General features: G+C 37.5%; 1 protein-coding gene across 1 annotated transcript in view; it reads left to right on the top strand.

Moving 5' to 3' along the window:
- Positions 1-5,242, top strand: part of HPGD (15-hydroxyprostaglandin dehydrogenase) — a 32,596-nt gene extending 27,354 nt beyond the window's left edge. Inside the window, exons 6-7 of the mRNA XM_517542.8 lie at positions 2,158-2,321; positions 3,378-5,242. Of these exons, the coding sequence (XP_517542.2) occupies positions 2,158-2,321; positions 3,378-3,516 (303 nt within the window). The 3' untranslated portion in view covers positions 3,517-5,242. The remainder of the gene's footprint in view (positions 1-2,157; positions 2,322-3,377) is intronic.
- Positions 5,243-23,995: the final 18,753 nt, after the last annotated feature.

Genomic DNA, 23,995 nt, shown 5'->3' with positions numbered 1-23,995 from the left:
TCACTTGAGAAATCACTTGGATGAAAGGTGGAAAAATGACATACCTCCATCTCAATTATAAAAAGTTATCAGATCACATAAAGAACCAAATAAATAATAGATCATTTTTAAATGAAGTGGATTCTAAATACAGATGTGTTATTTTAAAAAAATGTATTAAGGATAAGTAATGGGGAGATAGTACTTATTTCCAAAAATGACCCCAAATGGAAATATTATTAACTTCAGCTTTTCTGAAATGCAAGATGCAATAGGCCCCAGCCATTATTTGTCACCAGAGATACGATGAAAATGAGTGAGAACATGGAGCTGGAAGGAGGGGTGGGGCCAGGCATTTACTTGATAGAGTGGTCAAGGATAATGTCTCCATGGAGGCCTAGGGTGAAAGGTGCACAGACCTTAGAAAAATACTTTAGACCTAATTGATCACATGCATTGACAGCATGAGGTGAGAATGCCTGCCTTTTTATAACTCACAAAAGAGCGGCTTGAAAGGGGCCTGGCAAGCAAAGGGAATGTAGTTTGAGGTATGACTCAAGACACCAGCACAGGAGCTAGACCAAAAGCAGCTATGGGCCACTGTTGTGAGCTTGGATTTTATTTCAAGGGCAACCATCCATGGGGCTTTTACACACAGGAGTGATAAGATCAGATTTCCTTTTTAAGAAGACCATTCTGTCTGCTTTTGCAAATTGTGTTACAAAAGACAAGTGTAAAAGCGGAAAGAACAGTTGTAGGGGGTCTCTGGGTGGTTCATCTAGGAGAGACAAAGAGAGCAGCTAGAGAGATGAAGAGAAAAATATTAGTAATCAAAGAATTAGTAGGAGACAGAGAAAAGAGATGCACAAATGTTAACTGTTCAGTCAAAATGGAAGATAAGTAGTTCTCACACTCTTAAATTGATTGGAAATTATTGCTTAATTTGCAAAGACATAATCTTCAGACAGACTTCTTATAAACACATAAAGCTCTCTTACAAAGCAAAGTAAACCTGAAAGACCAGAAATTTTATATTTAAAATTACAAGACTGGAAACTTCTACAGTCAATTCTCAGTATGCATGGTAGTTACATTCCATGAAGTCACTTACAAACACTACATTAGTGACTACTGAACCATTGCTTTTAGGGGAAATAGAGGGTTAAGTTCCTGAAAGCCTCTGGTCACAAAACTCCAATCAACCAGTCAATACATAACCTTATTTTATGTGTATTCCTGTTTAAAGAACCTTATTTATCATATGTTGTATGAACATTGAACTCATTACTAAAGCACTTATTACTCATGCCTGATCAAAATTTATCTAACACAAATATTTTCTGTACAGGACATCAGTCTTCTTACACTAAAGAACACTACACAGCACTTCTGCAGTGGGTTTGGCAGCCATTTTAAACAGCAGAATCACCAATAAAAAAGCACAAAATTAGAAAAACATGGCACGACAGAGTATAGTCTTACTTGACCTCAGCAGGAACATGCACATCGGTGACTCAAATATCTCACTGCCCTGTGCATGTCCACAAATAACTACAAATGCTCCACAAGTATTGATTTCCAGGGTTACAAGTAAATTTTAGCAAGCAAATTTAACAAATTTGTTTATATGTAATCCATGAATAATGAGAATTGACTAATTTTTTAATAATTGCAAATAAAATCAATAGTTTGTAAATTAAGCCAAATAATGTTAGTCTGAAAATACTTAAATTGTCTTCCAGATAGGACAGATTATTAAGAGTGTCTTTAGAATCAAAGTTCTAAACATTTTCACTAAAAGTCTTTTTAATTAAGTATTATTTGTTATACAACCACCATATTTGAAATAACACTTGGGATATCAATTCTAAGTCTCAGCTGCTTAGCTTCAGGCTCCTGCAGAGTTCAGTAGATAAGAGAAGCTTACATAATTGTTTCCAGGAGTTGTCCAGTAATACTGATTTTTTAAAAAATTAATTAGGTGAGACTTTCAGGAATTAATACAATACTTTATGTATGTGTTATTTTACTATCTATTTACCAGTCATTGTTACATAGCTGGGAGGATATCTAATTAGTATTTTTTACATCAGAAAATTGTAAGATGCTTTAATGATCAGTTTGTCCTGTGCTATATGTTTATGAAACTGCTGAAACCTACAACCTTCTAATTGGCAGTTGGCTGCTAATCTTATGAACAGTGGTGTGAGACTGAATGCCATTTGTCCAGGCTTTGTTAACACAGCCATCCTTGAATCAATTGAAAAAGAAGAAAACATGGGACAATATATAGAATATAAGGATCATATCAAGGATATGATTAAATACTATGGAATTTTGGAGTAAGTAAAACTATATCTATTTTCTTTTAAATGATGAAGCAAAGTATTATTTAGACAAGCTATAAAAAGGGAAGAAATAAGCTTATACAGTTGAGAAATGAACACAAGCTTCAAACTTTTGGTTTGGCAAACTCTCTGGGAGAAAATATATTTTTCTGGGTTTATAAATAGAATGTAAGTTTATACATTATGAATGTTACTTTGAAATATGTAAAATGCTTCATTACTACCTTCAGTCATAAAGTTGATATTTAGTCACCTTTGAAGGCAATGATACCTTCTCTGCCTAAATTCCAAGCAATATTCAAATATAGGCTGTGAAATATTGCAAGTTTCCATGACTTCAACCACTTTTATAAGAAATAGTTGATACACACACATACATGGACACATACTTTCTCAGTGAATTATGTCTGAATTCGAGCAACTGAGGATTTCACGAATCGTAGTTATCATGTTGAAGGAATCAGACCTGAGATCAAATCTTGGCTCTACCACAAACCATGAACTTACCCATCATACCTCTAGATGCTTCAATTTTCTCACATATAAAATAGAGATAATACAACAGACTTAGGGTCTTTGAAAAACTTAAATAAAATGATACATACAAGGTACTTAAAATGGTAACTGGTAAAAAATAAAATTTTCAGGAAACGCTAGCTGTTATCAATCATATTTCTACACTAATAACATCTATATCTGGTAAGTCTAAGATCTACTGACACAATAAAGATGAGAAAATGATCATTTGCTCAGTGAAAATAATGAGTATGAATTCCTCCTGCTAAAATGATGGAAGGTTACAGCTAAATTTATCAAATAATTTAGTTAATATCCAATTGAAAGAAATCTAATTGAATAAATTAGATAAATAAGATATCTAATCTAGATATCTAATATGGAATTAAATAAAAATTGGAAGTAGCAATAGTTTAATGACACACATTTCCCTATAACATGTTCAACTTAATAGATTCTTCAGAAAATATCTTAAAATGAAGTGGTAATATGCCTCATTCTTTCATTTCAAAATACTGTTTTCTTTATTTTTAGCCCACCATTGATTGCCAATGGATTGATAACACTCATTGAAGATGATGCTTTAAATGGTGCTATTATGAAGATCACAACTTCTAAGGGAATTCATTTTCAAGACTATGATACAACTCCATTTCAAGCAAAAACCCAATGAACAGCTTATGTGTTAGCCATAGCTGAAAATAAGCACAATAGCTTATATTCAGATCCTATCTTCATTTGAATATAGCTTTTAAATGAAATGTTACAGTTTGAAGTTTTCCTTCATGCACTTGGTGATAAACGTTTTCTAAATTTTTAGTTAAGTATATGGATAAAAAGTTATGAACTATTAAAAATGTGATGTGGACCAAAGGCTAGGTTGTAATCTTGATAGTCTAAAAAATGATCAAAACAAATGATTTTCAAGGAATATTCAATATTCTGCCTTTCAGAAAGTGTATGTATATCTGTGCTTCATAAATATTAATGTTCTTCAGAACATCATTTTAAAGGAGATACTTGAATTGTTATTTAAATCAAACCAGATGTAAAACACTCACATACAAGTTCATACTTTAAAAGAGGAAAGCTACTTAACAATGACAAATATTTCACAATAATAATTTCTACTTATATACCATCTTTCAACTGAACATTTCAGTTCTTCCAAGAGCTTCTTAGAGTAGTATATTTTGGGGGCAGTCAAGGAATAAACTACAGTGTAAACATATCCCAGATGAAAACTGCTGTATGGAAAAATGACAGAAAGTAACTGATTGATACTGTTGATTCACAGTTCAGCCTCCTATCTGGGAAAGACATTTCTTTCCTCTGCTCACTTTAAGAACTTTTACCGACTCCAAAAATCTCAGGAATTAAACTTTTAACAGTTACAGCAATAAAGAATAGTTAGTACTCCAAAAATATTATATTTAAGATGCTCAACAAGAAAAAAATGCAAATGTAATATTTTTTTCAAATTACTTCTTTATTGACTTGTCCAAATTTCAAAAGTGCCTACCCTTCAATAAAACTTTTTTATTCTGATCTCCATAAATTACTTAGTCTTCTATGTATAGCTATCAAGGAAACGAAACCAATTTTGCCACAGCCACAACTGTAAATGTTTTTGTACCCATGCTGAAACTCATAACAACACAGACATAAAAATAGCTGTGAGGTTTTGCTTTTTTTGTTGTCAGCTATCTTAAGAATCATTAAATACACCTGCTTTGGGTAACACTCTTTGCAAGCAGTAATTAACACTAGTAACAGTGAAAGCACAAGATTTCCAAATCAGTCGTTTTCTCAAAAAAATATCGTATAAGTGACTCATCCTGTCTGCTAACTCCAGACCTCCCAGCTTGAAGCAAAATCTTTCCACGTGAGATTGATATGGATTTCCTAGAAGTACTGGAATGTTGTCATATCTTGCCCTATTTTAATTCTGCTATAGAAAACAATTGCCTTCACTTTTAAGGAGTAATGTGAATATTAATAACTCTGGTCTAGATTTTCATATAATGTATTAAAGACAAAGTAGTGAACATCAATGAACATCTGATAGAGATAAACTGTAATCAGGCATAAGCTTGTTTGTATGTTCTGGCAGTGACCAATCAGTAAATGATGTCGGTTTGCCCAGTATCACTTATCTTCTGTATTTTTCCTCTGTCGTGTAAATAGTATAACCTTTTCATTTATGGACAATTTTTTGGACTAGTAGCCTTCAATATACATTCTGCTTTGAATTAATTTTTTCAAATCAATAAATTATGTAGACATTTAAAATCAAATATCAAGTAGAATTGAAAAATGTGAGTTACATAAGTTAAAGACTTACTTTAAATCTTACCTTCTATAGGTAGCTCTAAATAAATTCATATGGTTATATGATATCTCTGGTGTATACTGATTGAGAAAATAATTAAACGGAAGTTAGGGGAGGGGGACCTTGGTTTCTTGTAGTTTTCAGTGAATATCCTAATGTAAATGGTATATATATTTTTCCAATGTGTTTTTCTTAGTAAAATGAAGTTGGTACTCTCAGAACAGCAACACTAGAAATACGTAGACATTGAGAAAAAGGTCAAGACTTGATAATGACATTGAAATGTCCTACAAATTTTATTTTCTCATGTAAAAATAAATTTAGACACTTGTAATATCATTTAACATTCAAGTGATTATATGACAATTTCTCCTTTTGCTCTCTATAAATTTAGCATACTGAAGAGATCTGAGAATGCAAATTTTGAAAAAAATTCAAGGTATTTCACATACTAAACATCATCAGATGGTTTTTCTTAAATTAGAATTTCAAAAGGGAAATTTACTGGTGCATAGGAAAAGGTGATTGGATCCAGGGTCACAGTTGCTGTCATAAGGTCTCCATCTCCTTTTCTCTTGTTAGTGTCCCTTCTAGGCAGCTCTTTCACATGATCACTTCCCGGATCTACAGGCCTGATTCCCAGCAGCTTGCAGTCCACCAAAACAAGAACTGATTTGGCCTTGCCTAGGTTATATGCCCACTACTGAGACAGTCCTTGTGGTCAGAGAGATAGCTACTCTGCCTGCCCAGAAGGAGATGGCATGCCTCCCCAGAGCTGGCAGAATTATGGAGTGGGAGGGAGACAGGAGAGGTGGGCAGGGCATTGACCTGAGTCCTATGGACTAAGACAAGGAGAAGGAAAATTTCCAAAAGGAAAATTATGCTGTCATTACCAGAAAGTAGGTGAATGCATGCTGAGGTGACAAAAACAATAGCCACTGTAGAGAAAGACAGAGTGATAAAAGATGAGTTATGTCTTAATCCTTTGGATAAGTTTGCATACTATCTTGGTTCCTATAACATGCCTAGATCCATGTTTTCAAAGTGTGTGAAAAACTGAATCACTCTGGATAGGATATGATAAAAGAGGAGACAATGAATGGAAAATATAGGAGGCATCTCATGCATATATGATTGTACTCATTCTTGATATAAAATATATTTCTCATTGTGAATCACAGTGAAAAAGGTTCAAAAGCTACTTGATTTAATATTGACTGCAAAACTGCAATCATTGCCTCTAGACTTGCTTTGTTTTTGAGATTCTGAATATATGACCACCTTAATTCTACCATTACATTCAAGCTTATTAGCCTCCCTTCCTTCTTTCTTTCCTTTTCTTTTCTTTCTTTCCTTTCTCTCTTTCATTTCTGTCTTTTATTTCCCTTCATTCCTTCCTTCCCTTCCTTCCTTCCCTCCCTCCCTCCCTCCCTCCCTTCCTTCCTTCTTTCCTTCTTTTTTTCTGAGACAAAGTCTCACTTTGTCACTCAGGCTGGAGTGCAGTGGCATGATGTGGCTCACTGCAGTCTCAACTTCCTGAGGTCAAGTGATCCTCTGGCCTCAGCCTCCCAAGTAGCTAGGATCACAGGCATGCGCCACCATGCCTGGCTAGTTTGTGTGTATTTTTTAAAATCCTCCTGCCTTGGTATTAGTACCATTTCTAATTCTTCTTACTAAAATCTCATTGTCAGCATATAATTACTTTCATGCGCGTCTGTGTGAAGAGACCACCAAACAGGCTTTGTGTGAGCAACATGGCTGTTTATTTCACCTGGGTGCAGGTGGGCTGAGTCCGAAAAGAGAGTCAGTGAAGGGAGATAGGGGTGGGGCCGTTTTATAGGATTGGGGAAGGTAATGGAAAATTACAGTCAAAGGGGGTTGTTCTCTGGTGGGCAGGGGTGGATCTCACAAAGTACATTCTCAAGGGTGGGGAGAATTACAAAGAACCTTCTTAAGGGTGGGGGAGACTACAAAGTACCTTCTTAAGGGTGGGGGAGACTACAAAGTACCTTCTTAAGGGTGGGGGAGATTACAAAGTACATTGATCAGTTAGGGTGGGGCAGGAACAAATCACAATGGTGGAATGTCATCAGTTAAGGCTGTTTTTACTTCTTCTGTGGATCTTCAGTTACTTCAGGCCATCTGGATGTATACGTGCAAGTCACAGGGGATGCGATGGCCTGGCCTGGGCTCAGAGGCCTGACAATTACATTAAATTTTACAAGATTTCTAAGGTTATCTTTGAACTATGAAACTGTCTTTTCCCCACAGTTTTCAAGTAATATTTCCACACATAACATTCACTCATTCAACAAATAACAATTGGCTGGGTGCGGTGGCTTCTGCCTGTAATCCCAGTGCTTTGGGAGGCTGAGGCAAGTGGATCACTTGAGGCAAGGAGTTCGAGACCAGTCTGCCCAACATGGTGAAACCTCGTCTCTACTAAAAAACAAACAAACAAACAAACACATACAGAAATTAGCTGCATGTGGTGGCAGGTGCCTGTAATCCCAGCTTTTCAGGAGGCTGAGGCAGGAGAATTGCTTGAACCCGGGAGGTGGAGGCTGCAGTGAGCCGAAATCACACCACTGCACTCCACCCTGGGTAACAAAGCAAGATTGTCTCAAAACAAACAACAAAACAAACACAAATAATTATCGAGAAATTGTGTTGTTGGTAAATTTATATATACATGTTTAAGTATATTATATTCTATGTAGATGTTAGGGCAGACATGTATCAATTATTAGGTCCAATATGGAAAACAGCATTTGAGTCCTGAAGAAATGTAATATGGGGAACTATTAATAGTTACAAAGATCCTGGAAGAGCTAAAGAGCCAAACATGGGTAATGAGGCAACCCAGCAACAGCAGGAAGGCTCTATCACTTCAAGAACTGGTGCAATTCAGGGTACTACCAGTGCCAAGGAACCAATGGGAGGCTGCCAATCAAAGCTGGGGCTGCAGAGCAGGGGCTGTCAGGTGGGAGGTGGAATTCTGGAGGAGACAGCCACTGTCAGAGATGCCACCCCAAGAGAGTGGAGGGGGAGGAAATACCCTGAAATCTCCCCCTGCAATATCCTATTAAGTATCTCTCAGCCAGGAAGGGAGTTACGAAAAACGTCATTTTCAGGGCCAGCCCTTTGTGTTACACAGCAGAGCAGCACAAGGGAAGGCTGTGGATTTGAGAACAAACAGGCAGATGACATACATTTTACATTTTTCCCTGCTACAATAAGGATTTCGACTTGCCACTTACTCCCTTCTAAAGCTTGTTTTAGTTTTCATTTTCTTTTGTTTTCAGAGGGAGTTTTACTCTTGTTGCCCAGGCTGGAGTGCAATGGTGTGATCTTGGCCTTTGTGATCACTGTAACCTCCGCCTCCGCCTCCGCCTCCTGGGTTCAAGCGATTCTCCTGCCTCAGCCTGCCAAGTAGCTGGGATTACAGGCACCCACCATCACACCTGGCTAATTTTTTGTATTTTTAGTAGAGATGGGGTTTCACTATTGTTGGCCAGGCTGGTCTTGAACTCCTGACCTCAGGTGATCCACCCACCTTGGCCTCCCAAAGTGCTGGGATTACAGGCATGAGCCACCGTGCCTAGCCTAAAGCTTGTTTTTAAGAATCGTGAGTAAAGATATCACTCTAACTCCATAGTTATTCAATGGTGTGATGTTTCTGGGGTCTAGTCCCACAGTAGCTAATGGTCATGTAGTCATTTGCATGTAACTAACAGCCTATGCATTTTGCTATCCAGATGTATGGATTTATTACTAATTCCTATCACTAATCCTTAAAATCATTTGTCTTACTACCGTGACTTAAGTATGTGTTAAAAAAAACACTGTCTCATTCTCACTTATAAGTGCTATGAAGGAAACAAGGCTACTAAAACATGTTGGGCCGGGCGCAGTGTCTCACGCCTGTAATCCCAGCACTTTGGGAGGCCGAGGCAGGAAGATCACTTGAGATCAGGAGTTTGAGGCCAGCCTGGCCAACATAGTGAAACCCCATCTCTACCAAAAAATACAGAAAAATTAGCCGGTCATGGTGGTGCGTGACTGTAGTCCCAGCTACTTGGAGGCTGAAGTGGGAGGATCTCTTGAACCTGGGAGGCAGAGGCTGCAGTGAGCTGAGATCACACCACTGCACACCAGCCTGAGTGACAGAGTGAGACCCTGTCTCAAAAATAAATAAACCAATAAATAAATAAAACATGTTGACTGTCTTGTTAGATCCTACTACATTTTTAAGCTCAATCTGCTAGGTTTACATCAAAAGAGGATAAACTGGTAAATTCCTGCATTTAGGTTGCCCTAAAGTAATTTCATGCTAATGATATACCATTATTTAAAATTTAATGTATACATTTACGTAAATTTTTATTTGCCCCTAAATTCGTGTGTGGTGTGTGTGTGTGTGTGTGTGTGTGTGTGTGTGTGTGTAGAACTGAACTAGATCAATGGCTTTCAAATGTTTTGCTCCTATACCCACAAAATAATTTTTATAACTATGTATTCTTTGTAATCATTGAGTAAGAGTAGCAGAGAATTCAGATAAACCCCTGAAATTCATGGCTTAACACAATAGTTTTTTTTTCCTTTACACACACAAGAATGTAGTGCTGTATTCAGTGAGCAGCTTTTCATGAGGTTGTTCAGGATCCTTCTACGTTATAGCTCCCCTGTCTATAGCTTTCGAATCATTTACTTCCAGCCAGTGAACTGAAGAAGAAAGAATGGGGCAGGCATACCTGCTTCTTGAACATTTCAGCCTGGAAGTAACATGCATTATTTTTACTCATAGTCCTCTGGTGAGACTAGTCCCATGGCCCTATCTAAATGCAAGGGATACTGGGAAATGTAGAAACTGTGGGTGATGCCTCCCAGAAACAACTCTACACACTACAGGGAGGCTGAGTTTTTGATTGACAAATCATTTGTCTTTGCCACACTTAATATCCCTATAAATCCCTTGCTCCTCACACTGAATACATTTTACTCCTACTCAAGGGTAACATCCCAAAATCCTATGTAGTTACTATCCTCAATTTAGATTTAGAATCACCAACAGATGCACAGTCCTCCCTGTCAGGATGCACATGGCTTCTCATGATCTAGTGACCTATGAACTTATAAGGCAATTTCTCTTATCTGCTATGTGTGTCCACACACGCAAACACGGACACTCTAATGATGAGCGAGAAGAGAAAAACTGCAATAAAATACCTCATTTGGAAAAGAAAAGAATGGGATACACACCAGTCTGTGGTCAATAGCAATGAGACAGTCCTACCTTGTAGGCATTATGAGGTCTCTCTTCCGTGGCAGTGGGGAATTTCCTTGCTGATATTGAAATCTTCAGTTTGGGATTCGTGATTTTACCATCGTGCCCAGGAGCCTCTCTCTCTAACTTAGTGAATTTTTTCTTTGTCTCTTATCCTCCATCTTTTGGTGCCAAATCTTCTGGGAAGTTGTGGAGTTTACACATACTGTGTCCTATCATTGCAAGTTGCTTTGAAACCCAAGGCTTAAGTCTTAAACAGTTAAAAGCTTTTTTTTATTATTATTATTTTGAGACGGAGTCACATTCCGTAGCCCAGGATGGAGTGCAATGGCGCGATTTCTGATCCCTGCAACCTCTGCCCCCCAGGCTCAAGCTATTCTCCTGCCTCAGCCTCCCAAGTTGCTGGGATTACAGGCACGCACCACCAGGCCCAGCTAATTTATTTATTTATTTATTTATTTATTTATTGAGACGGAGTCTCGCTCTGCGCCCAGGCTGGAGTGCAGTGGCGCGATCTCGGCTCACTGCAAGCTCCGCCTTCCGGGCTCACACCATTCTCCTGCCTCAGCCTCCCGAGTAGGTGGGACTACAGTCGCCCGCCACCACGCCGGGCTAATTTTTTTTTATTTTTAGTAGAGACGGGGTTTCACTGTGTTAGCCAGGATGGTCTTCATCTCCTGACCTTGTGATCCGCCCGCCTCCGCCTCCCAAACTGCTGGGATTACAGGCAGTGAGCCACCGCACCGGGCCTAGTTAAAAGCTTTTAAATTCTGACTTGGGATTTCTTCAGCTCTGCACCTTATAAAAAATTAGTAGGCTCTGATCTGTTTACTTCTAGTGAATTTCATTTGCTTTAAAACACTGAAATATTTTAAAGTCACAATTAAGTCATTAATAGTCATAATTTTCAAGCCTGATATTTTATTTTGCACCCTACCCACTCATTATTCCTCTCTTCTTTCAACGTAATGGGAGTACACTGAGAAAAGCAGACTTGGATAGAACTCACACTTGCAATTTGTGTCATAACTAAGGGTTAATGGATCATTCATGCGGAAAACATTTCTGAGTCTTATCTTTCTGTGCTTAGAGACTAGAAGCAGTTGACTTTTCCAACCCAAAAAGCTCCACATTTTTGGATTATCTCTTCTTTAAGTTTTAATTGCAAACAAGCCAATTCCAGCCTGAGCTCACCTCTTGGTTCTATAATTTGCTAGATGTAATCAGAGAACACCAAAACATACCATCATCATTCTATCTTTGAACCCCTTCACAGAGGAATTGGTCTTGGTAGGCATGGGAGGCAACATACTCACCAAATGTTTTATCTTTGCTTAACAGGGTCCTCCACTTTTCTAGCCTCACTGCCCACAACTCACCTGGGAAGCCAATGCCGGATACGTTAGGTTTGTTGTTGCTTGGCGGCATTTCACTTCTGGAATCAATCTGTATTAGCTAAAGTAATGCTCGGTATTATAGGAGATAATTCCCCAAATCGCAGGGGCTTAACAAAATAAAAATTTATTACTCTCAGATGCAAGAATTCAATGCAGGTGTAGAGTGGGCAGCATTCCAAGGTGGGTGATTGAAAGATTCAGGTCCTTTACATTTTATAGCTCCACTATCACTCAGAGCCTTGGGATCTACTCAGAGGGCGGACAAGGCACACCTGCTCCTTAATCACTTCAGCGCTTTCTGATACCCTTTGTAGAGCTGCTTAAACGGCCCCACCTGGGTGCAGATACCCTTTGCAGAGCTGCTTAAACGGCCCCACCTGGGTGCAGATACCCTTTGTAGAGCTGCTTAAACGGCCCCACCTGGGTGCAAGGCTGGGCTCTAGTGCTGGGAAATGTAAATTCTGCCTGGAAACCCACTTTCCAGCAACAGCGCTACCCTTTGGAAAGGTAAGTATTTATCTTTGGTGGAGAGCTGGCTATTTCTGCCATACCTCTCTCATATTTTTAAGTTTAAATATAATATATATAAGTTTAAATTCATGACAAAGTAATTACTTTTGTATATTTTCAATATTGGTTTTAAAAATGTCCAATGGGTGATAAATACTATAACCATTTTATGAACCACTTTAAAATTCGAGAACATGGTCCTTCTCAAGAGTCAGAAATTTTGTATTGTTTTGTTTTATCATTTAACTCATAATTGCTTCCTCTACAGAATTTTATTCTAAATATTTTTCTGTGAATTTTAAGATTATACCTCTCTGCAACAAGTATACACACTACACACACACACACACACACATTGAATTTTGAATTTTGTTTTTCATAAGGTCTAAGTGGATCTGACATAGTTAAAATAATTAATATACAATTGATCAAAATAATAATGATATTAACATTTTTAAAATTGTTTAAATTTTAATAGCTTTAGGGGTACAAGTGGGTTTTGGTTATGTGGATGAATTGTATAGCGGTAAAGTCTAAGATTTTAGTGTATCTGTCACCCAAGTAGTGCACATTGTACCCAATAGGTAGTTTTTCACACTAAATGCCCTTCCCATCCTGCCCTCCTTCTGAATCTCCAATGTCAATTATATCATTCTGTATGCCTTTGCATACCCACAGCTTAGCTCCCACTTATAAGTGAGAACATGCTGTATCTGGTTTTCAATTCCTGAGTTACTTGACTTAGAATAAGGCCTCTAATTCCATTCAAGTTGCTGCGAAAGACATTACTTCATTCTTTTTAATGACTGAGTAGTATTCCATGGGAGATATTATATATATAATATATATGTGTGTATATATATATATAGTGGATAATATAATATATATTAGATTCCATATCTTCTCAATTGTGAATTGTGCTGTGATAAACATATGCATGCAGGTGTCTTCTTGATATAGTGACTTCTTTCCCTTTGGGTAAATACCCAAGTAGTAGGATTTCTGGATTGAATGGTAGTTTCATTTTTAGTTATTTAAGAAATCTCCATACTGTTTTCCATAGAGGTTGTATTAATTTATATTCCCACCAGCAGTGTATAAGCATTCCATTTTCATATGGAAATATATTGTTTTTTTTTTACTTTTTCTTAATGACCACTCTGGCTGAGGTAAGGTGGTATCTAATTGTAGTTTTAATTTGCATTTCCTTGGATGACTAGTGATGTTGAGCATTTTTTTTCATGTTTGTGGACATTTGTATATCTTCTGTTGAAAAATGTGTATTCGTGGACTTTGCCCACTTTTTTACAGGATTATTTGTTTTTTCTGGCTAATTTGTTTGAGTCCCTTGTATATTCTGGATATTAGTCCTTTGTCAGATGCATAACTTGCAGATATTTTCTCCCATTCTGTATGTCATCTGCTTATGCTGATCATTTCTTCTTGCTATGCAGAAGTTTTTTAGTTTACTTACACCCCATGTATTTATTTTTGTGTTTGTTGCATTTGCTTTTGGGGTCTTAATCATAAATTCTTTGCCCCGTCCAATGTCCAGAGGCGTTTCTTCTAGATTTTCTTGTAGAATTTTTTGTTTGTTTGTTTCAGATGTTAAATATAGGTGTTTAATCCATCCTGAGTTACTTTTTGTATATGGTGAAAGATAGGGATCCGATTTCATTCTTCTACATGTGGCTATTCTATTTTCCCAGCACCATTTATAGGGCATCCTTTCCCCAATTTATGTTTCTGTACACTGTGCCAAAGTTCAGTTGGTTGTAAGTTTTTGTCTTTATTTCTGGATTCTCTATTCTGTTCCATTGATCTTTTACCAGTACCATGCTGTTTTGCTCACTATAGCCTTGTATAATCTGAAGTTGGGTAATGTGATGCCTCCAGATTTATTCTTTTTGCTTAGGATTGCTTTGGCTATTTGGCTCTTTTTGGTTTCATATGAATTTTAGGATTTTTTTTTTCTAATTCTGTGAAAACTGATCTTGGTAGGAATCGCACTGAATCTGTAGATTGTTTTGGGCAGTATGGTCATCTTCACAATGTTGGTTCTTCTAATGCACGAGCATGGTGTATATTTCTGTTTGTTTGTGCCATCTATGATTTCTTTCAGCACAGTTCTATAGTTCTCCTTGTAGAAATCTTTCCCCTCCTTGGTTAAGTATATTTCTAGGTATTTTATTTTTTGTAGTTATTTTAAAAGGGATTGAGTTCTTCATTTGATTCTTAGCTTTGTCATTGTTGATGTATTGCAGTGCTATTGATTAGTGTATATTGATTTTGTAAACTGAGACTTTACTGAGTTCATTTATACGATCTAGGAGTCTTGAAGGAGTGTTTAGGGATTTCTAGGTGTGAAATCATATCACTTTCAAACAGAGATAATTTGATTTCCTCTTTTCCGATTTGGATGCCCTTTACTTATTTCTCTTGTCTGATTGTTCTGGCTAGGACTTCCAGTACTATGTTAATAGAAGTGGTGACAGTGGGCATCCTTGTCTTGTTCTTGCTTTTAAGGGAAATGCTTTCAACTTTTCCCTATTCAGTATGCTGTTGCCCGTGGGTTTGTCATATATGACTTTTATTATTTTGAGGTATGTTCCTTCTGTGCCTAGATTGTTGAAGGTTTTTATCACAAGGGGATGCTGGATTTTATTGAATGACTTTTCTGCATCTGTTGAGATGATCATATGGTTTTTGTTTTTAATTCTGTTTATGTGATGAATCACATTTTTTAAGACAGGGTCTCACTCTGTTGCCCAGGCTGGAGTGCAGTGGCATGATCACAGCTCACTGCAGCCTCAACCTCATGGGCTCAAGATCCTCCTGCCTCAGCTTCCCAGGTAGCTGGGACCAGAGGTGCACACCACCATATCCAGCTAGTTTAGTAGTAGTAGTAGTAGTAAGAGTAATAGTAGTAGTAGTAGTAGTAGTAGTAGTAGTGACAAGGTCTTGCTATGTTGCCCAGTCTGGTCTCAAACTCAGATTCCCAGAGTGGTGGGATTACAGGTGTGCACCACTGCACCCAGCTGAATCACATTTATTGACTTGCATATGTTGAACTATCCCTGTAACCATGGAATGAAATCCACCTGATGGTGGAGAATTATTTTTGTTTTGATATGCTATTGGATTTGATTTGCAGGTGTTTTGTTAAGGATTTTTGCATCTATATTCATCAGGGAAATTAGCCTGGAGTTTCGTTCCTTTATTATGGCCTTTCTTGGGTTTTGTTATCATGGTGAAACTGGCTTTGTAGAATGAGTTAGGGAGGATTCCTTCTTAATCTTTTGGAATCGTTTCAGTGAAATTAGTACCAATTCTTCTTTGAATGTCTGGTAGAATTTGGTTGTGAATCTGTCTGGCTGTCGGCTTTTTGTTGTTGTTGGCAATTTATTTTATTACTGATTCAATCTTATTGCTTGTGATTGGTCTGTTCAGGATTTCTATTTCTTCCTGATTCAAGCTAAGAGGGTTGTATGATTCTAGGAATTTATTCATTTTCTCTAGATTTTCTGTTTTGTGTGCATTTAGGTGTTCATTGTAGTTTCGAATGATCTTGTATTTCTGTGGTGTCAGTTGAAATGTCTCCATTTTCACTTCTAATTGAGCTTATTTGACTCTTTCCTCTTCTTTTCTTGGTTAATCTAGCCAGTGGTCTATCAGTTTTATCTTTTCAAAGAACCAGCTTTTTGTTTCATTTATCTTTTGTATATGTTTTATTTCAATTTCATTTAGCTCTGCTCTAATCTTTGTTATTTCTTTTCATTTATTTATTTATTTATTTATTTATTTATTTATTTATTCTGTCAGGGTCTTGCTCTGTGAGCCAGATTGGAGTGCAGTGGTGCAATCTCAGCTTACTGCAGCCTCCATCAACCTCCAAGGCTCAAGTGATCCTCCCACCTCAGCCCCAGCAAGTAGCAGGGACTTCAGGCACACACCGCCATGCCCAACTAATTTTTGTATTTTTAGTAGAGATGAGGTTTCCCCATGTTGCCCAGGCTGGTGTCAAACTGCTGAGCTGAAGTCATCCGCCCACCTTGGCCTCCCAAAGTGCTGGGATTACAGATGTGAGCCACCACCCCTGACCCCAAGTTATTCATTTTCTTCTACTAGATTTGTCTTCGGTATGTTCTTATTTTTCTAGTTCTTCTAGCTAGGATGTTAGGTTGTCAATTTGTGACTTTTAATAATTTTTGATGTAGGCGTTTAGCACTGTAAACTTTCCTCTTACTGCTTTTGCTGTATTCTGGAGGTTTTGATAACTTATGTCACTCTTATCATTCATTTCAAAAAAATTTTAAATTTCCATCTTGATTTCATTGTTAAGCCAAAAATCATTCAGGAGTTGATTGTTTAATTTCCATGTATATTTGTAGTATTAAGGGTTCCTTTTGGAATTGGTTTCCAGTTTTATTCCTCTATGGTCTGAGAAGACACTTGATAGGATTTTTTTTTCTTTTTCTTTTTTTCTTTTTTTTTTTTTTTTGAGATGGAGTCTTACCCTGTCGCCCAGGCTGGAGTGGTGCAATGGCGTGATCTTGGCTCACTGCAACCTCCGCCTCCCGGGCTCAGGTGATTCTCTTGCCTCAGCCTCCTGAGTAGCTGGGATTATAGGCACCCACCACCATGCCCAGCTAATTTTTAGTAGAGACAGAGTCTCGCCATGTTGGCCAGGCTGGTCTGGAACTCCTGACCTCATGATCCGCCCACCTCGGCCTTCCAAAGTGCTGGGATTACAGGCGTGAGTCACCGTGCCTGGCGTATGATTTTTATTTCTTAAAATTTATTGAGACTTGTTTTGTGACCTATCATATGGTCTATCTTGGAGAATGTTCTGTGTGCTAATGAGAAGAATGTATATTCCGTAGTTCTTAGGTAGAGTGTTCTGTAAATGTCTGCTAGGTCCATTTGTTCTAGAGTATAGTTTAAGTCCAGTGTTTCTTTTTTGACTTTCAGCCTTGATGATCTGTCTAGTGCTGTCAGTTGAGTGTTAAATTCCTCCACTATTGTGTTGCTGTATATCCTTTCTTAGGTCTAGTAATTGCTTTATGAATCTGGGAGCTCTAGCATTAGATACATATATATTTAGGATTGTTATATCTTCTTGTTGAATTGATCCTTTCATCAATTTATAATGCCCTTCTTTCTCTTTTTTTACTGTTGTTGCATTAAAGTCTGTTTTATCTGATATAATAATAGCTGCTCCCACTCACTTTTGGTCTCCATTTGCATGAAATACTTTTATCCACATCTTTATCTTGAGTCTATAAGAATCCTTATATGTTAGCTGTGTCTCCTGAAGATAGCAGATATTTGGTCTTTGATTTTTTTAAGTCGATTCTGCCAATCTATCTTTTAAATGTATCATTTAGGGCATTTGCATTTGACATTAATATTGAGATGTGAAATATTCTTCCAGCCATGTGTTGATTTTGTAATTGTGTTATTGTTTTATAAGCCCCGTGAATGTTATGCTTTCAGGAGTTTCCATTCTGGTGTATATACACCTTTTGGTTCAAGATTTGGAACCCCTTTTAGCATTTATTGTAGAATTGGTTTATCGTTGACAAATTCTCTCAGCATTTGCTTGTTTAAGAAAGACTTTATTTCTCCTTTATTTATTCAACTTAGTATTGCTAGATACAGAATTCTCGACTGACAGTTTTTTTCTGTTTAAGGAGACTGAAGTCAGGACCCCAGTCCCTAATGGCTTATAAGGTTTCTGCTGAGAAGTCTGCTGTTGGTCTGATAAGTTTTCCTTTATATGTTACTTGATATTTGGTCTCACTACTCTTAAAATTCTTTCCTTCATATTGATTGGATAACCTGGTGACTATATGCCTTGGTGATGCCCTTTTTGAATCCATTCTACCAATCTGTATCTTTTAAGTTGATCATTTAGACTATTTGCATTTGACATTAATATTGAGCTTCTGGGCTAGGCACAGTGAATCAGCCCTATAATCCCAGCACTTTGGGAGGCCAAGGTGGGAGGATTACTTGAGGTCAAGAGTTCGAGACCAGCCTGGCCAACATGGTGAAACCCTGTCTCTACTAAAAATACAAAAATTTGCCGTGTGGTGGTGGGCACCCATAATCCCAGCTACTCGGAAGGCTGAGGCAGAAGAATCACTTGAACCTGGGAGGCAGAGGTTGCAGTGAGATCATGCCACTGCACTCCAGTCTGGGTGACAGAGCAAGACTCTGTCTCAAAAAAAAAAACAAAAAATTGCTTCTCATATTTGGATGTCTAGATTTCTAGCAAGGCCAGAGAAATTTTCCTCAATCATTCCCTCAAATAAGTTTTCCAAATTTTAACTTTTTCTTCAGCCTCAGGAGCACCTATATTTCTTAGGTTTTGCCAATTTATATAATCCCATATTTTTTGGAGACTTTGATTATTGCTTTTAATTCTTTTCTCCTTTATATTTATCTGATTGGGTTAATTCAAAAGCCTTGTCTTTAGGCTCTGAAATTCTTTCTTCTAGTTGGTCTATTCTATCGTTAGGACTTTCCACTGCATTTTGTAGTTTCCTAAATGTGTCTTTCATTTCCAGAAGTTCTGATTGGATTTTCTTTAAAATAGGTATCTGTTTAGAAAATTTTTCATTTATGTCCTGATTTTCTAAAATTTTTTATGTTGGCTTTTAAAATTTAAGTTGGTTTTAATTTCTTTATGTTGATTTAATTTCTTTATGTTTGTTTCTCTTGTATCTCCTTGAACAACTTAATAATTAACCTTTTTAATTCTTTGTCATGTATTTCAAATATTTCATTTTGATTTGGATCTACTGCTGGAGAGTTAGTGTGATCTTTTGGGGGTGTTATAGAACCGTATTTATTTATATTGCCAGAATTATTTTCTTGGTTCCTTCTTATTTGGGTAAACTATTTATTATTATTCTTGAATTTATTTTTTTATTAGACTGTTTTTTTATATCTCTTGTTTCCCCTTGAGGATGTGACTTTAATGTTTATAGTTTATTGTCACCTAGCTTCAGCTCTGAGTGCTTTCAGTGGTGAAGACTCTGTATGAGTTCCTTGGTTATGGAGAATCTTTGTGTGATGGCTTTCTTCGATGCTGGCTGCAATAATGACGTGCTGGGTGTGTGAGCAGGTTTGTTGTCCCCTGTTGGGCTGGAATGGCAGGGGTCTTATGAAGCTTATCTCATTCCCCAGAGATGTGCACTGAAAATTTTTTTTCCCTAGTATTTTTTATTCACTGGATTGAACAATTCAGGCTTCTGGCCAGTTTGAGGTGCCCACAGGTCAAAACCAGCTATGGCTAAAGCAGGCGGATAAATACAAACCCTAGTATAGGCAGAGATCCCAGCCTTTACAGCAGTGGCTGGGGAAGTTATCAGTGAGATGCACTGAGGTCTTTTCAAGGGTAGATAGGGAGCTGCCACAGCTCTGCTTCCAGGCCAGCAGAAAAGTGATCCACCTTCCCATCACACCCCTAACTCAGTGTTCCAGCTGTTCACATCAGAGAGGCACCTCTTTTCATCTGCAGGAAGGCTCATGCTCCATGTAGAGAGGGGTTGTGACTCTACATTTCAAACAAGCCTCGATGGCACTCTTCCTTTGAGAATATTCCTTTAAGAATCCTCCAGAAATGTTCAGGAATGGTCCTGAAATGTTCCAGAAAGGTTGTCTACAGATCTACCCATGCCATGCTCCCGTAGGAGTTGCCCCAGCTGTGTCTATAATGGTAGATGAGAGGGAGAAGAGGTCCCCTTCTCCACGACCCTTCATGAGTACAAGGGCTGACTGACTGTTGGGTTAAGAGCCACAGACTTTCCTCACTAAGCCCAGAACTGTACCTGTGCCTCTGCTGAAAGAAACTTCCCACAAGTGGAAAGTTCAGGGACTCAAGGCCTGCGGTCTTGTTTCTTTTGTCCCATGGGGTGTTCCTTAATGTGGTGCACTCCCCCTCCCTCTAAGAGTAGGAGTCTCTGAGAACAAGACTACTGTGAATGCTGCTGTTCTACTGGGTCTAGCCACCCAGTGGGGCTGCCACACTTCAGGCTGGTACTAGGGAATGTCTGCAAGGGATCCAGTGATGTGACATGTCCTCTAGTCTCACAGCAGCGGGCACCAGCACCAGCTCTGATGGAGGTAGGAGGGCAGTGATGTAGACTCTGAGATTTCCTTAGTTATAAATAGCCTTAGTGTGTTGGCTTTTTCAAATGTCAGCAGTAGTAGTAATGTACAGGGCATGTGGACAGACTCAAGACCTACTGGTTAGCTAGGGTGATGCAGGCAATGGTGAAGTCTGAGGTCACACAAAAGTTTTCTTTCTCCAGGGCTCTGTGTGATTGTTCCTGCAGATGTTGTAAAAGACTGGAGGCAGTTGGCTTCCAGCCACGACGTGGCACTTGCAAAACAGCACCAGTGGTAGTAGCTGTGAAATTTGTGCTTGCCTTATGTTACCGAAAGGAGGTATTCCAGTACCTTGGGCAATGGGTGAGGCCATGGAGAGCCCAAAGGACCCTGTCCATGGTGCTACACTACCAAGGTGTGTGGAGGGGCAAAGCCAAGTGGGGGCTGGGTCAGGCAAGTCCATGCTCTGATTTCCCAGGAGCAGGCACAGGCAGTTTCCTGGCCACTGGGGTAATATTCCAGGGAGAAGCATAGCTATAATATTAACATTGTTATGAAAAATTATTTTAAATTAGAAATTAAAATGTATCAGAAATGCATTCTTACCAATATGAATGGAGCTTTTCCCTCAAATAATACAGTCAAGGATAAATATTATTTATTGATAAAATAAGGATCAGGATCGATTCTAGTCTCATTATAGCAATAAGTTTTAAGAAAAATTGTTCACATAAGTAAGCCGATGAAAATGAAAGTTTTGTTGTAATAGTACTACTCAGTTCTTTGAGCTCCCTCTAAATTATATTGCAAAAACACATAGTAATCTGTCCTCAAAATAAGTTTTTTTAGTGATTTATCAGGTGGTATCTGTTTCCAATTTTTGAAAGCAAAATTTGGAAGGCAACTTTCTTGCAAAATGATTTACTATTCTTAGGAGTCTATGAGTTTCTCAATTGCTAAGAAATATAACAAAATGGCTTTCCAAAACACATTGGATAGCTTGATTTGCCCTCTAGATTCACTCTTAACATTGCTTTGAGCTCCAGGTTAAAGACTGACTACTCCTTTGCCTTTCAGCACCTGATTTAGTTCAATCAGTAGGAGGCTCTCAAGAGACTTGAGATCTAGAGAAAAGCGAGATCAAGATATTTTTCCTTGACTTCATTCCTGGTTTGGTTATCTCAGCATCTACCAGGGAGTCATTTGCACAGCTACTCACATTGTGTTCTAGTTATCATTCCCTCCTTTGGTCCTCCAGGTCCAGAAGTGGTAACACCTCCCTGCAGTTACTAGTCCCAGGGTCCTGTGCTATTTCTGCTATTTCCCTGAGTCCTGCAGATAACTTTATAAATAATTGTTTTAATAAATTAACTTAAAATTGCCCAGTTTGAGAGTGCCATTTGTTTCCTACTGAAATCAATACCAATAGATTAGAATTTATCAAATGACTATTAACTACAGCTGTTCCTTTTTTTTTATTTTGCTCAGAAATACCCTGTTGATGGGGTCAAAATTAGATGAAACTAGAGTAAAACATCTCACACTATTAGCAAAGAAAGGTAAATTATGAATAAATAATTTCAAGAATAAAAATGGGTCATACAGACAATTAAAAAAGTTCAATTATTTTATTAAATTTATGAGTCAATTTGATTATTTATATAAAATTAGCAAATACCTAGAAGTAAACAATTTACCAAAACCGACACAAGAAGAAACAGAAAAATTGGATTAGTCAGATAACTACTAAAGAGATTGCAAACTCGTCAATTTATTTAATTTATAATTAAAAACCTTCTCATAAAGAACATTCCTTGCCCAGATGGTTGTTTCAGTGGTGAATTCTACCAAATATTTAAAGATGAAACAATTCCAAATTTACTCTGGCTCTCCCAGAGTACAGAGAAAGAGACCACTGCCAACTTATAACTGTGATTTCAAAAACTGAAAAGGCATTATTACAAAGGAAAAAAAAGGTATAGGCCAATCTCACTTTTGCCATAATGAACATAAATATAAAATTCCTAAATAAATTGGAAAAAGAAGTTCTTTTATATCAAAAATAAGAAAAAATCATAAACAAGTGGAGTTATAGTAATTGAATTTGGTCTCACACTCAAATTTAATCAGTGAAAATTATCATATTAACAGACTACAGAAGAAAAATTGTATGATCATATCAATATATGTAGAAAAAGCTTTTGGATGTTGATAAGATTCAACATACATTTTCAAAAACAACAACAAAAGTATTAAAAACTAATAATAGAAGGGAGATTTCTTAGTCTCATATAGAACATCCACCAAAAAACATATTGCAATCATCATACTTACTGGTGAAATCCAGTACAATCAGGCAGTGAAAGGAAAATGCAGTGTAAACATTGGGAACAAAACTATCAATGTATAAAAGTTTTTAAAACTTCTAATAAATTATTAGCAAGAATCAGCAAGTAGGTAGAATACAAAGAAATGGCCCAGCGTTTCATTTCAGGCTCCAAAAAGGCTGTATTTCACACACACACACAAAAAGGCAAACCAGAAATAGAGAGCAGGCCTTACAAAAATGAAAACCTAGGCTCAAATGAGCTTCATCTTAATCAGATTTAGCTGACAGGCTACTATTTTACCTATCCACCATCAGCTAATGAACCCCTCTCTGAAGAAAAATTATAAGCCAGAGCATATACAATTCTTCATACAATTTCTAGCATTTAATTAAGAATTAGCAGACACATAAAGAGACAGGAAAAAAAAATAATTAAATGAAAAAAAAAAAAGACAGCCCCTACGGGATGGATACAGGAATTATCAAAAACAGATTTTAAAATCATTGTGATTGATATGTTCAAAAATTAGAAGAAAAGATTGGGAATTTTTCCAAAAAACTAGAAACAATGAAGAACAGTTTTAGAAATGAAAAAAAATTGAAATTAAGAAAACAATAGAATAAGAGATTCAACACAGCTTGAGAGAGGATTTGTGACTCTGATTTCAGAATAGAAAATAGGCCAGTAGAAAATATTTAGATTGAAACAAAAAGAGAAAGGGGAATGGAAAAATACAGAAACTAGAATAAGAGAGATATGGACTTTAAAAACAGTCTAACAAGCCGGGCGTGGTGGCTCACGCCTGTAATCCCAGCATTTTAGGAGGCCAAGGCAGGCGGATCATCTGAGGTCAGAAGTTTGAGACTAGCCCGGCCAACAAGGTGAAACCCTGTCTCCACAAAAAAAGGCTGAGGAAGGAGAAGTGCTTGAACCTGGGAGGCGGAGGTTGTAGTGAGCCACGATCGTGCAGCTGCACTCCAGCCTGGGAAACAAAGTGAGACTCTATCTCAAAAAAACAAAAAACTGAAAAAAACAACAAAAAAACCCCAAAACAGTCTAACATAGGTGTAATTAGAGACCTACCAAAAAAAAAAAAAAAAGGAAATTAAAGCAGAAGCATTATTTGTAACTAATGTTCAACAAATGTTCAAAAGTAATCAGATTTTAAGCTGCTGATT

Source organism: Pan troglodytes, chromosome 3 (genome assembly GCF_028858775.2).
Source record: "Pan troglodytes isolate AG18354 chromosome 3, NHGRI_mPanTro3-v2.0_pri, whole genome shotgun sequence".
Taxonomy (NCBI): Eukaryota; Metazoa; Chordata; class Mammalia; order Primates; family Hominidae; genus Pan; species Pan troglodytes.
The sequence above is the reverse complement of the archived record's forward strand: the minus strand, read 5'-3'. Positions and strand labels throughout refer to the sequence as shown.